This window comes from Cyclopterus lumpus, chromosome 10, assembly GCF_009769545.1.
Source record: "Cyclopterus lumpus isolate fCycLum1 chromosome 10, fCycLum1.pri, whole genome shotgun sequence".
Classification (NCBI taxonomy): domain Eukaryota; kingdom Metazoa; phylum Chordata; class Actinopteri; order Perciformes; family Cyclopteridae; genus Cyclopterus; species Cyclopterus lumpus.
The window spans coordinates 5,874,907-5,887,493 of NC_046975.1; the positions used below are offsets into that span (position 1 = coordinate 5,874,907).

General features: G+C 42.1%; 1 protein-coding gene across 1 annotated transcript in view; it reads left to right on the forward strand.

Moving 5' to 3' along the window:
* Nucleotides 1-12,587, forward strand: part of aff2 (AF4/FMR2 family, member 2) — a 97,925-nt gene that overhangs the window by 58,099 nt on the left and 27,239 nt on the right. The window contains 1 exon segment of the mRNA XM_034544154.1: nucleotides 85-122. Within this exon segment, the coding sequence (XP_034400045.1) occupies nucleotides 85-122 (38 nt within the window).

Here is a 12,587-nt window from a genome sequence, read left to right on the forward strand (position 1 = left end):
GTTCTCTCAAAGCAATAATGAAATTGCAGAATTGAAGCTGTGTGTGATATATCGTTGACTTTTTCTGTGCATGTGTATTGACAGGTGTCTGACAAGCCCAAAGCCAGAGGCCCCGCCCTAAGGTAAGACAAACGGACACACTCTGTGCTGTAACGCTGTGGTTCAGTTAAAGGGGACATCACATGAAAGAGAGTGTCAGTGCTTGTGCTAATACTAGAGTCCCTACCAGCAAATAATCTGTGAAATCAGACAACCCAGTGTTATCCTACCAGTCAATCAGATGTGGCTCCCCTTCCTGTCACATGCAGACTCATTAGCATATCTTAGAATATACTGTGGAGTATCTTCACCCGCTGGGAGAGAACAACATTTGGAAAGGTGCACCATATTTCTTCTCAGAAGCCAATCAGAGCAGACCGGGGTGGTCTTAAAGAGACAGGTGCTAAAACGGAGCGTTTCAGGCAATGGGTGAATGCAGGTATATTCAGACAGACAGTATGAGGTCAATAATGTTTCTTTGGAACATTAAAGCATGTCATCACGTTCTACTAGAAACCCAAAACACACGGATGAAGCTGAAAATGAGCATGAGGTGTATGGTATGTATCTACTGCGGAGCAAAGATGTTCACATTTTGTAAATAAAGGCTTCTCAGATGGAGTTTGTTCATGAGAAAAGTAAGACATCTAGGTGTCGCCTGCATGAGGCATCACCCTTCTGCAGCATAGAGCCTGGTGGCTAGCGTGTCTTTGGCAGAGTATATAAAGTCAGTGCGGGACTTTCAATATCAACCAAACAACAAGCTATAAATAAATGCTCTTTGCCCCGAAACATGCAATCGAGGCAATCCGCGCTCGGCGTCGGCTGATTCTCTGTAGCTGTTGTTTGAAGCGCCGTTAAGGTCAGAGACGTCACTGTGACTGCGGCTATCTCGTTAAATCTCAAAGATGAAAAGGCGAAGGTTACCGGATGCCGTTTAAGCGTGGATCAAAGACTCCGTCCAGGATTTGACTGAAGGTTACTGCAAATGCAACCGCCATTAAGCTTTCTGGCGGTGCGGTGGCTCTAATTCGCTGAAACATCTGCGGTGGCAGGTGCCCACTCGATAGCCCCCGGTCATCGGGCCGCACTCGCACGCTCCGCTCAGTACCGTTGGAAATTAGGCAGCAGATGTCCCCCGTGCTCGGTGTTCGTAGGCTGGCACATAAATCTCTCCACATTGGTTTATATGGTTTATATGGTTTATATGGTTTATATGGTTTATATGGTTGAGGCGTAAACTCTGGTGTATCACTGTACATAAATACATCGGCGGCGGCAGAAGGTCAGTGAGGGAGACTTACGCAGATTTACTAAACGTCGTCTCATTACGGCCAAACACAAATTCAACTTGTGTCGTTCATCTGAAAACAGAGAGCATATGGTGAACATTTGGTGAAAATAATAAGCTTGGCCCTGGCTTGATGTTAGATTTCTATTTCGCTTATTTAGAGAGTGTGCAGAGCCCACCTCTTTAATATTGCTTTGAGATAAAACGTTGTACTTAGATCACTTTTTGAGGTACTTGTTCTTCACTTATTTCTTCTGCTTATTATACAGCTAAGTTACTTTGCAATTTTCATATTCAAAACTCTGCTTCCTAAGTGCACAACGTGTCATTTTCTGCCGCTCGGAGGGAGGTCTCTCAATCAAAACCATAACAACGTTCGGCGATGTGGCAAAGTAGTGTGGGATTGATCCTCCTTCTGAATATAAATAAGACGAGTGAAATGAACCATTACCAAATCTCAGTATCATTTGTCAAATATGTTTTAGTCCGTTCTTCGGGGGTAAAGAAACAAGTGATTCTGATCAAATCTTTGCATATGAGTCATTGATAATATCCTTGAAGACTACAGTATTACAGGATAAATTGTTGTCTTGGTTTTTTCAAAAGCCCAAGAAAAGAAGACTAACAAAACTTTTTATACTAAATTTGCTAATGATGTTGGCAAAGTCGTTTGTAAGTATATGACAGATAACGCAACACAATATATAACATAGGTCCACTTGCTTTTAGACATTTTAATACGGAAAAGGTTACATATTATTCCTATACGGGCAAAAAAACAGAGACAAAAGAGGCAAATCTACAGAAGTGTGAGGGTGTTTTAGTCTGGAAGTTCAAATGGAAATGTAACAACACTGACTCGGTTTGACGGAGAATACGAAATAATTGTCCCCGTCTGATGATCAGTGGCAGAAAATAGCAGAGAATATTCCAGCATCGTTCTCCTGCTCCCCGGGTTTCAAAGCCGAACGTGAGGCAGAGGACTCCTTGTACTTGTCAATCACCCCAGCAGGGGGCTGGAGCTGCTGTGGAGGTTTCTTTTGTTGTCGTGGTTGCAATGTCCTCACTTCATCACCCACAATGCAGATACTGTCACGTCAGTACAGGCTTAAACCATGATAAAACTATATATATATATACAGTATATTGATTATGAGTTCAACTACCTCGTAAAGGAGCTCTATGTTTTTATTGTATAGCTCTTTTATGCTGATTTTAGGGTGTCTTTGAGTATTATGAAAAGCGCTATATAAATCAAATGCATTATTATTATTATTATTTAGATTCCATATTCCATGTTATTGTCTATACTGACGCCAGAATCTCTTTGAGGCATTAAGTCTCTGGCTAATCTCAATTTGTCATATAGATGATGGTAACAGGATGAAGACGATGCCGATGAACGTCCATAATCATTTCCAGTTTCTGTTTTTTTCTTTGCCACGTCTGGAGGTGATAACGTCTATTTCTATTTTTCCACAGTTGCACTCTGTGTGGGCTACATGTTGTGATACATTATTGTCTTCCTGCAACATCTTGGGGGAACATGTCACCTAATTAATCATCAGAAAATGTCGGTTGTCTTTGTAACATCGCCGAACATCGGAAATACTTTGTGTAAACAGCAGATTTTTAGTGCCAAGATACATTTTTCATAAGTTCATCTTTTGCTTGCAATGTGTTGTAAAGCTTAGCCTGGTGCATAAGAATATAAGAATCTTTTATAAATGAGGCTCGTTGTGTTCACAGTCTGAAGGCATTAGTATGCAAGTCTGGAGTGTGACTGTGTGTGTGTGTGTGTGTGTGTGTGTGTGTGTGTGTGTGTGTGTGTGTGTGTGTGTGTGTGTGTGTGTGAGTGTGTGTGTGTGAAAAAGAGTGTGTGCTGTGTGTCTGTGTGTGCCCCAGGCCATGTGTTACTCTGCTACCACTAATGAGCCCATTCACTCTGCAGCCCAATCTACCGAGCAACACACACACACACACACACACACCACACACACACACACATATCCAGGGGGACGCTGGGACCAGAGATGCTGCGAGCGATCCACTGGCTATATCCCCAATGGAGAGCAACACACATACACACACTCACCCACACTCCTCACACCATCCATACAGACGCACACTTTTTTTGTTGTAATCCTTGCTCTGACAACCTCACCCACATACCAATCATTATTCTACTGCCACACACACTCAAACAACCACCCACCCTATCCATCCCACCCTAGTGTATATTCAACCGTATAATCTTCATATTTCTGCTCTGTAATTTCTTTAAAATCTTTGCTCTATCTGTTCCCCTGTATATCCTTCAATGTATCCTATATTACACCATATGCACCCTGATAAGGAAAAGTACCTGGAGTTATGTAAATTCTGTCTTTTTATTCCAATTTATTTTAGTAGTAATAGCATTAATTCATGACCGTGTGAGTCTATGAGAAACTGTTTCAACGTGACCAAAAGTTGTGCTTGTCCTGAGGCTTTATGACTCCCAATTTATTCATACACAGAGACAATGGAAAAGGGAGAGTTGAGCCAGAGTGTTAGCACGCTCACGTTGCTAGCAGGCGAAAACTCACGTCTGTAGTGTCACTGTGTTGGACTCCTAAAAGACCAGGGTTTGTTTAAAAAAATACGCAACACACCTGGTCACCCAAGACAGTAGCAGTTCATCAGTGCGTCCCCGCGTGAAGCTCGGTGACAGAGTGGCAGTATACCGTAGCTAACCGTGAACAAGTTAGCACTCAAAGCTAGCTGGTCTGCTAACTGTTAGTTAGCAGTAAGCCAACTGTCATTTAGCATACTAGCTTAATGACTGGTTGCTTACTGGACAGTTCACACAATGTATTCCATATTTAAACATCTAATTAACCAACCTTATGACAGGATTAGCAAGTGTGAATTTCTAGTTCACACTTGAGTGTTTACAGCTGTCATAAGGTTTGTTTGGTCCTGTGAGACTGATGCTTTTTGACCTCCGTTATCCCAGGGTAATGAAAGAAAATGTCTCAGTCCTCATTAAGTGAGTGACGGTGATAACCCAAAACAGGAAGGGTTTACTTGTTTGTGTTATGAGAGCCACCCTTACAATGTGTTTATACTGTTATGATATGCAAATAGTAGTTTGCTTGTGAATCATTTTTTTTTATTGACAATGATTTAGCTGCAGGAACACAAACCTGCTGGGAAAATAAATCCGCTGTCTCTTTTGACGCCTCCTGCGATGTCAATAATTGGAGATGGATGTGCTTCCAATCACGATCAATAATACAACATGCTCATAATGTCGGCAGGCTGGAAAACGCGGGCCGGTTAAGCAGCATGGATTCAACCTTTCAGTAAGGTGAGTCAAGTGTGACACAAGTTCAAATGTGATGCACCTCTTCAAACACCGTCGCTCCTGCTGCTGCCAGGGAGCATTACACTACATATGTAGCAATGGAAACCTATTATAGCCTTCCCCACAGTACTGCCTGGGGCAAACACACACACACACACACATAACCTGGAGCACACACATGACCACACTGCTGAATGGAACCCATCAGCAACCGTGCTTGTGAAAAAGTGAAATTCTTTTATTTTTCAGGCTTCATAATTTATGGCACACGACGAGCCATCTACAATAAATGATCAGATTTTGGATGAATTAACTCCTATTCACACAAGAGTAGTAGTAGCAAAGTCTTACATTCACTGACATTATCCCTGAGATTTGATGCCAAGTCGCTGCGTAACGTCCAAATATATAAACAATATGATACATATTTATATTTGATGTTATAAATATTATATATCAACCTATTTATGTTTACTTAATATTCACAAAGTCCTCTTGCTCCAGTGCCCGCGCTAATAGGTCTCCAGTACCAACGTTTTCTCCATTCTTCCACATGCACCATTATTAACGGGATAATTCAGCAGCAATCTAACAGCACCATCCATTACTTTTATTTAACAACAATAATCCTTAGTCTACATGCCGTGTAACGAGATGGGCTTCCTCAGTTTGCCCCCCAAAAAAGCTGTCAGAACTTTAATTCACAATTGCCAATGCAGCCTCCAAAGGTATTGACTGGGAAAGAGGCAGACGAAAGGCATGGAGAAAACAAAAAGTCCCCAAATCACCAAGACACGGTACTACACGGTAATAATATTACCAAAATATGGCAGCTAATTTGTGGTGGAATTTTATCTTTGACAAATTCTTCACTTTACAAATTATCCCACAACGATCTCTCTAATTATTACAAATTACTAGAGGTCCCGAGGTAATACTAGTCCCATGCGATTAGGGTTTTAACTTGGCTAATTATATTATAAACCTTGATGATTAGTTCTGAGTGATTAAATTGAGCTGTACTAAATAAGGACCTTTCAGCATTTAATAGAAAAACACCAGAAATGAAATCATAACTTTATGGCAATTGTATTGAAACAAAGCCTCCACAGTTTCTGTCTTTGCCTGCGTGTAATACCATGACGGCGGTCAGAAAATGCTACATGCTAGCAACTGGCTTTCACCAGGACACTCTAGCTTTGCTAGCTATTCAGCACATTTCTCACCAACTATTTCTTCGGTTTAACAGATTTATGTATGGAAATTAACTTACACATATACATTCACTTTAAAGTTGTTAAAAGTTACTTACATGTGGAGCAAAACCATCTAAAGGGAAAAAGGAGAAGAAAACCTCGGGAAATAGTAAAAAATGTCAAGCTAGCAAAAGTCTAGAGTTGCTGAGTTTCGTGTTATAGAATATTTTTGTTTTACATCACATGAAAATATATGTGCATCCACAATAATATATTAGCTCCTCTTTCGAAAATATTCAGAGAATAATGTTGAAACTGTATTTCTGCTCCCCAAAAGCTTTAACTTTTTAAGAATTAAAAATAAGAAAATGTTGAACCCGAGTTGGCTTTTCATTAGTTTCAAAGGTATTAAACTGTTTCAGATGGGTGTCATTGAATAAACAGTCTAATACGAGCTTTAATCTAATTAATATAAAAGTTATGTCCACATAGCATTTCACAGGGATTTACCGTATACATCTCCATAAATGGAGCGGTATTCCTCCACTTCTGGTACAATTATGCACCAGTGTCTTGTTAGCGAGTTAAGAAGCCTCATACCAGACTGCAGTGGAGTAACTGCAATAATTTCATAAATCCCCTCGAAAAGGCTCCCCAAATCATAGATTTACACGCACCTGTGAGTCGGGTAAACAAGCACACAGGCAAGTGTGCATGCTGGAGTGTGTACACACACACACACACACACACACAGAGCGTGAGTGATTGAGAGAGACGAGGAGAGATTGTAAAGCCAGCTGTGCAGCGGGAGGCCCTGCCAAGTGGAGGGCAGAAGCAGCGAGCTGAAGGCAGACGATAAGATGACAGATGAACTGAGCCCAGATGGCTTCCACATCTTCACTTCACAATCCTGTAGCAGCGCTTTAATTCAACATTTATTCTCACCCAGTTCCTCCGGCCGTTTTAAGAAGCCACATCTCCCTAGTTGTTTTTTTCCAGCATGATCCTCCCGCCGCACACCCTGTTGCGTCTCGTCCTTACTGGCGCCGCTTTATCTGAGCGGTGGCCCGTCTGGCTCAAAGCCAGCGGCTCCATTGTTTTCCAGAGGCTCATCGGTTCAGTTTTCCTAGCAGAGGCGATCGGGGAGGAGGAATGAAAGCTGTAACTGTCTATTGTCTCTTGATTGGCTTTCTTACTTTCAATTCCTGCCGGCTAATTAACGGGCGGCACGCTCCAAGCTGACACGGATGGACCCTGGGAGGTTCAAAACCTTACATGGAGGAACGCATCAGGGTGTTTGTATCAGCTCATTTCCTGAAATCATGTATGAGGAACGAGACAGTACAGTACGGATACATAATTAATAGATCCAGGCGGTCGATATTATGTTGCATACATACCACCTAAATCCGATCAGTCAGTCATCCATCTCTGGTGCAGGCAGGTTGCCAGGTCTGACACATAGAGACATTCACGCTTACATTCACACCTTTGGGCCGTTTAGAGAGCATGTCTTTGGGAGGAAGCCGGAGAACCCACACTGACAAGAGGAGAACATGCACACTCGACAGGAAAAGGGCCAGCCAGCGGATCAATCAATCAATACATGTTTGTTCTTTCATTATTATTATTATTGCATTAAAATATACATCATTTCTGACAGAAGAGTAGGGCCGCAGCCAGGATTTTAGAAATACTGAGGTCATGACTTTTCCTGGCACAAGTCCTCCCACAGAATCTCACATTTTATTCCACCGTTTAATTTTCCGCAATATTGTATCTATCTATTTTTATTCAGGTCCTAATGTAGGTTCAGACCTTTTCTACCCTGCACGGTATGTCTGAGAATACTAATTTAACTTTATTATAGTTCATTCTTATGCTTTGAGACAGCCATGGCTTGAGGTATTATGCTTTTGGGTCCATTGTTCTGGCCAGTCCATTCTCGTGAACGCAATTTCTCGTGAACGCCTTCCTCAAATGTCCAAGGATGAACGGATTCAAATGTTGGAGGTCAAAGTTCAAGGTCACTGTGACCTCACGTCCCACCCATCCTTGTGATGGCGATGTCTCAAATTTGGCAAGAACAACATCAACTTGGATGAACTGATTCGAATTTGGTGGTCAACGGACAAAAAAAGTTTTTGGGCCATAACTGCTAATAATGACAATTTCATATAAATGAGTGATGACATGTTGGACAAACATGGATGTAAAGGTTGGTGAAGGCATACAACAGCAGGGCAGTCATTATAGTTTGTTTAAAACCGACAAAACTGTCAAAAATATCAGAATTTTCCTGGAAGATTCAAAATGTTTAACATCCTAAAGTGAGAACTCAACCTCAATCGTAGCTCGTGGCCTGTATGTGTGTTGCATTAAAGCTACCGTGCTCAAAACTCACGGAAAAAGACGGGGAAAGAAACAGTACGTCTGCCATGTGTAAAATGTATTTCCACAAACAGCATGAAATATAAAACCAGATCAATCTCAAACTTGAACAGATTCTTTCTAAAAAAAATAAAAAATAAAACCAAGGATGGTGGAGGTTGAGGAGTGCACAATGGAGGCCAGAGCCTTCAGCATCAATGGCTAAAGGTGGTAAAGAAGAAATTTGTGTCAAGGTTGAACATGAAACGTGTCAGTGGAGAGATGGAAAGCGGTCCTGACATCCTGTCTCTGGCGACCCGACAGTCCGATGAAGTAAACATCAGACCTGTCGGGCTGGAGCTCTCACTTCAAGTCAAAGATGTAGAAAAGTTCAAACTTGACACAAAGGACAGCTTGAAGATAAACTCAATTTACAGGTTGGCATTCTGAAAGTACAATTCTTGAATATAAAATAAATGAAATATCGTGATAATTACGTTATCGACTTATCGGACGCTATCTGGACATTTTCCGATTACTCGATTTTGCCCGTTGTGTTTCCATCCATGTTTATTTCCATGAGAATGCCGCCAACCTTTCAGCCAACAGGATGCCGGAATAAACAGCTGCGTTTTCCCTACTTTTATAAAGCGATATTTTGTTACCAGGGACAGAGAGTGCATTTTTCTTATGTTTTGCCCGTGTGGGTTAATTTAATTTAGGATATCTTAATATTTATATCACCTCCCAATTCCAATGTCATAATATTCTTAATAATTCATTGCTCTTTGAAAGGGATATTAGCATTATCTCAGCGACATAACATGGGAATAAAATGACAATAATATCTTATTACAATTATTTCTGGGACAATACATCGTCCAACATAAGCAGGCCTCCTCACGTCTCCACCAGCATGCAACACTCAGGATGGGCCTTGGACCTGCTCCAACTCCCAATGGATCGGCTGCTCTTCAACACAAACTGAATGTTGTATAGGGTTTACATCAGTCAAGCATTTCAGTTATATAAAATATACGCGTAACATAAGTTGCTGAAAATGCAGATTCAACTTTTGACCCAAGTAAAGAACAGAGGACTTTGTAAATGTACTTGGGATGAGGACAGACCGGCAGCAAGGAGGAACATTAATATTGGCTGCTTTGCTCACTTGCTACTTTCTAGATAACCTTCTTAATAAAGAACAACATTTATAGTTTAATTAAAATTAGTAATGTTAATTAAGTTGGAGCTCAAAATGGGTTTTTCGTGCATTCAGACTAGAAACAGCACTGTGTGTGTGTGTGGGGAGACAATGAAGGAAGTCTGAGGATACGCAATGGTGTTGTGAGACAATCATTTGATCCCTCAGACATGCTGCTCTCTGCTTTCTTCACACTCAACGAGGGCTGCAACTTCCCAGCGTTGTCACTGGCAAATAATCTGCAGATCGTTTTATCGATTCATCGATATCTGTTTGGTCTAAAGAGTGTCAGAAAAATAGCCAGATACGTTTCCCAAGTCCCAAGATGATTTTCTCTAACTCAAAGATATTCAGTTTACCATCATAGAGTAAAGAAACCAGAAAATATTCACTTATGGAATCAATTTTTTTTTTTTTTTACATAATATTTAATCTGATGAAGGGATTATCAAAATAGTTGGAGATCAATTTAATAGTTGACAATGAATCGATGAATGGATTCTTCTGTTGCAGCTTTAAACTCGACGGTAGGGAGCTCTCAATTATCGCAGCATCTACGTAGCGCACTGCTAATAGATTCCCCCTCGGGTCGCAGGTGCTCACACTCCAGACCGCATGTGCCTCCTCGCATCCTTGCATCCTCGCCTCCTCGCATCCTCAGCAACACACCCAACAAGCGAGAAGTCGATTGGACGAACGGTTGGAGAGAAAATCCAAGGACGGGCAGACGGAGACTCCCTTTGTGCCAGTAAGGTTTCAGCATGTGTGCGTGTGTGTGTGTGTGTGTGTGTGTGTGTGTGTGTGTGTAGATGCAGCCTTGCAGCAGTGAGAGAAACCACTGGCTTTCAGGCCGTTCCCTTTCACTGATAGCAGAAATGAGCTGACCTGCATCCGCACAACAGTCTTTTTGCGTGTGTGCGTGTGTGTGTGTGTGCGTGCGTGTGTGTGCGTGCGTGCATGCAGGTGACCCCTCAGGTGTACCGTAAACAGACGCTTTCCCCGCTCTCCACTTGACCTTGTCCACAGGCGCCAGCCGTGAACACTGGCAGATGCTGTAAGTCGGTGTGCACCAAGGTGTGGCCGCGGCTCGTGAGCACGTGGGTGTCGTGCGGAGCTCGCGAGGCACGCTGGACATATCAGGACCGGCAGATCGTTTCCGTGGAGGCAGCGAGGGGGCTTTCATTTCCCTGCTGCGCTTGTGATTTTTATCGCACAAACAAACAGACAAGACGCCGGAGCCCGGAGATCTGACAAAGGTTATTTCGTAAGTCGTATCTGTGTTGCTTATGCTTATGCAACGTGGGAAATACAGAGAGGGAAGGCTCCTAAAGACACAGAAGGCCGGCGCTGATGTATAAGATAGAGAAAAAGGCAGAAAGACACGGGTGTAAAACATGGAAGAAATGCCCTGCATTGTTACATGGAGCTGAAAATAAATTCTAGACGCATGAACCAACATAAAAGATATTATGTGGGGGGGAAATAAAGATATGGAGATTACGATGAGAGCTGAGGTAGAAATGCAACTCTACAAGCATAACTGAATGGAAGATACAAACATGTTTACAAATGGGTGAAACTTTGCATATAAATTCCATCAAAACTGACAACGAGTTCACTCCCGGATGAAGTTTATACGTCTCAAATTGTATCCAAAATGTCCTGTAAAACCTCCGTCAGTCAGCACCAGCTGGCGTCGCATTATAATTTGGCACCGACGACGGCATTAAATTATTCTCGACGGCTGATTCCTGAGAAAAGAGAGGAGAAGAAAAAAAGAAATAGAGGAAAGTGAGCCAGATGTAGTGCTTTCACACACACACACACACACACACACATTCGCCTCCTTTCATCTCGTTCCTCCAGCACATACTGTTTGTGTTGCCAGAATGAAATAGGCTAGAGAGCACTCATTTGAAAATTCCCATCGAGAGGAAGAGACGCTCGCGCCGTCCTTTGACTTCACAAAAACACCACAAACATATCAGTATGGGGAAATATAGACTCGTCTCACGCTTCCACTCGATGTTATCTTCTTCTTCTGTTTTTGGCAAATGAATACGCAATAAAAAAACAAAGACGAGCGTTGAGTTTATTAAATGGTCGCGCACGACCCATCGGGAGAGTTTCTGTCATCAAGGCCCAGAGACGTTTCCTGTTGTAAATATAGGTCGGCAAATGAAGAATTGAATGCAGAACCCTTCTCGTTATACATGGCAGAGCCCAGAAACACCATCCCATCCGTCTACTCCGTCTACTCCGTCTACTCTCGCCTTGATGTCTCGCCAAATGTCGTATCGACAAAGTGGGCTAGCCCACCGGGGAGGTGGTGTGGGGGGGGGGGGGGGGGGAGTATTCCTTTGCCAGAGTTAAGATGTTGGCGCTCATCAAACAATGAGGCACTGTAGACGAAAAGCATCCACCAACTGGTGTTGTTCTCAAACCTTGAGTGATGATTATAATAGAAAACTACTTTTAGTTCTGATAAACAAGTTCTGCCATGTGTTATAGATCCGGTGTTGGTGTGCTGGGTTTTGAAACAGCGTTCAGACTTTTGTGGTGAGAGAACAAATGGTAACTCTTTGCTTCATGGGTAAATATTTAAGTCGTATTAAAAAAAATCTAGGAAACAATATTTTTTTAAATCCTGCCCACGGCCAGTCCAGGTCAAAATAAAGACTTTAAAGAGAATATTAGGATTTGGGTGCACAGAGATAAACAGCTGGCGGTAAGAGGGAAAGAAACCTTATCCAACGGAAACAAACGTGGAAAGGGTGATTTAAATATTAGTTATTTATATCCTAATGTGGTAGAATGTTTAAGTCTCCTCGTCAAGTGGTGCGACTCTCCGTCTCTCCAGTGGAGCAACAGCGCCAGTGGGCGTTAAAGTAAAATGCTTCATTAACACTTTGCTTTCATTAGGTCGAACAGACAACTTGGTTTTGGGGTTTTATTGAAATTGAAAATGAAAAGATAATCCAGAGTAGCAATACGCCTCTTCTACAGAAGAGCGCTGCGGCCGACTCGCAGGACTCTAGTTACATCTGAAAAGATTTCTTTAAAGCCAATAAGGGGACTTATTTTTTTTTAAACACCACAAGTCCAGGATACGTCTCTTATCGCCATCTGTCTGGGATC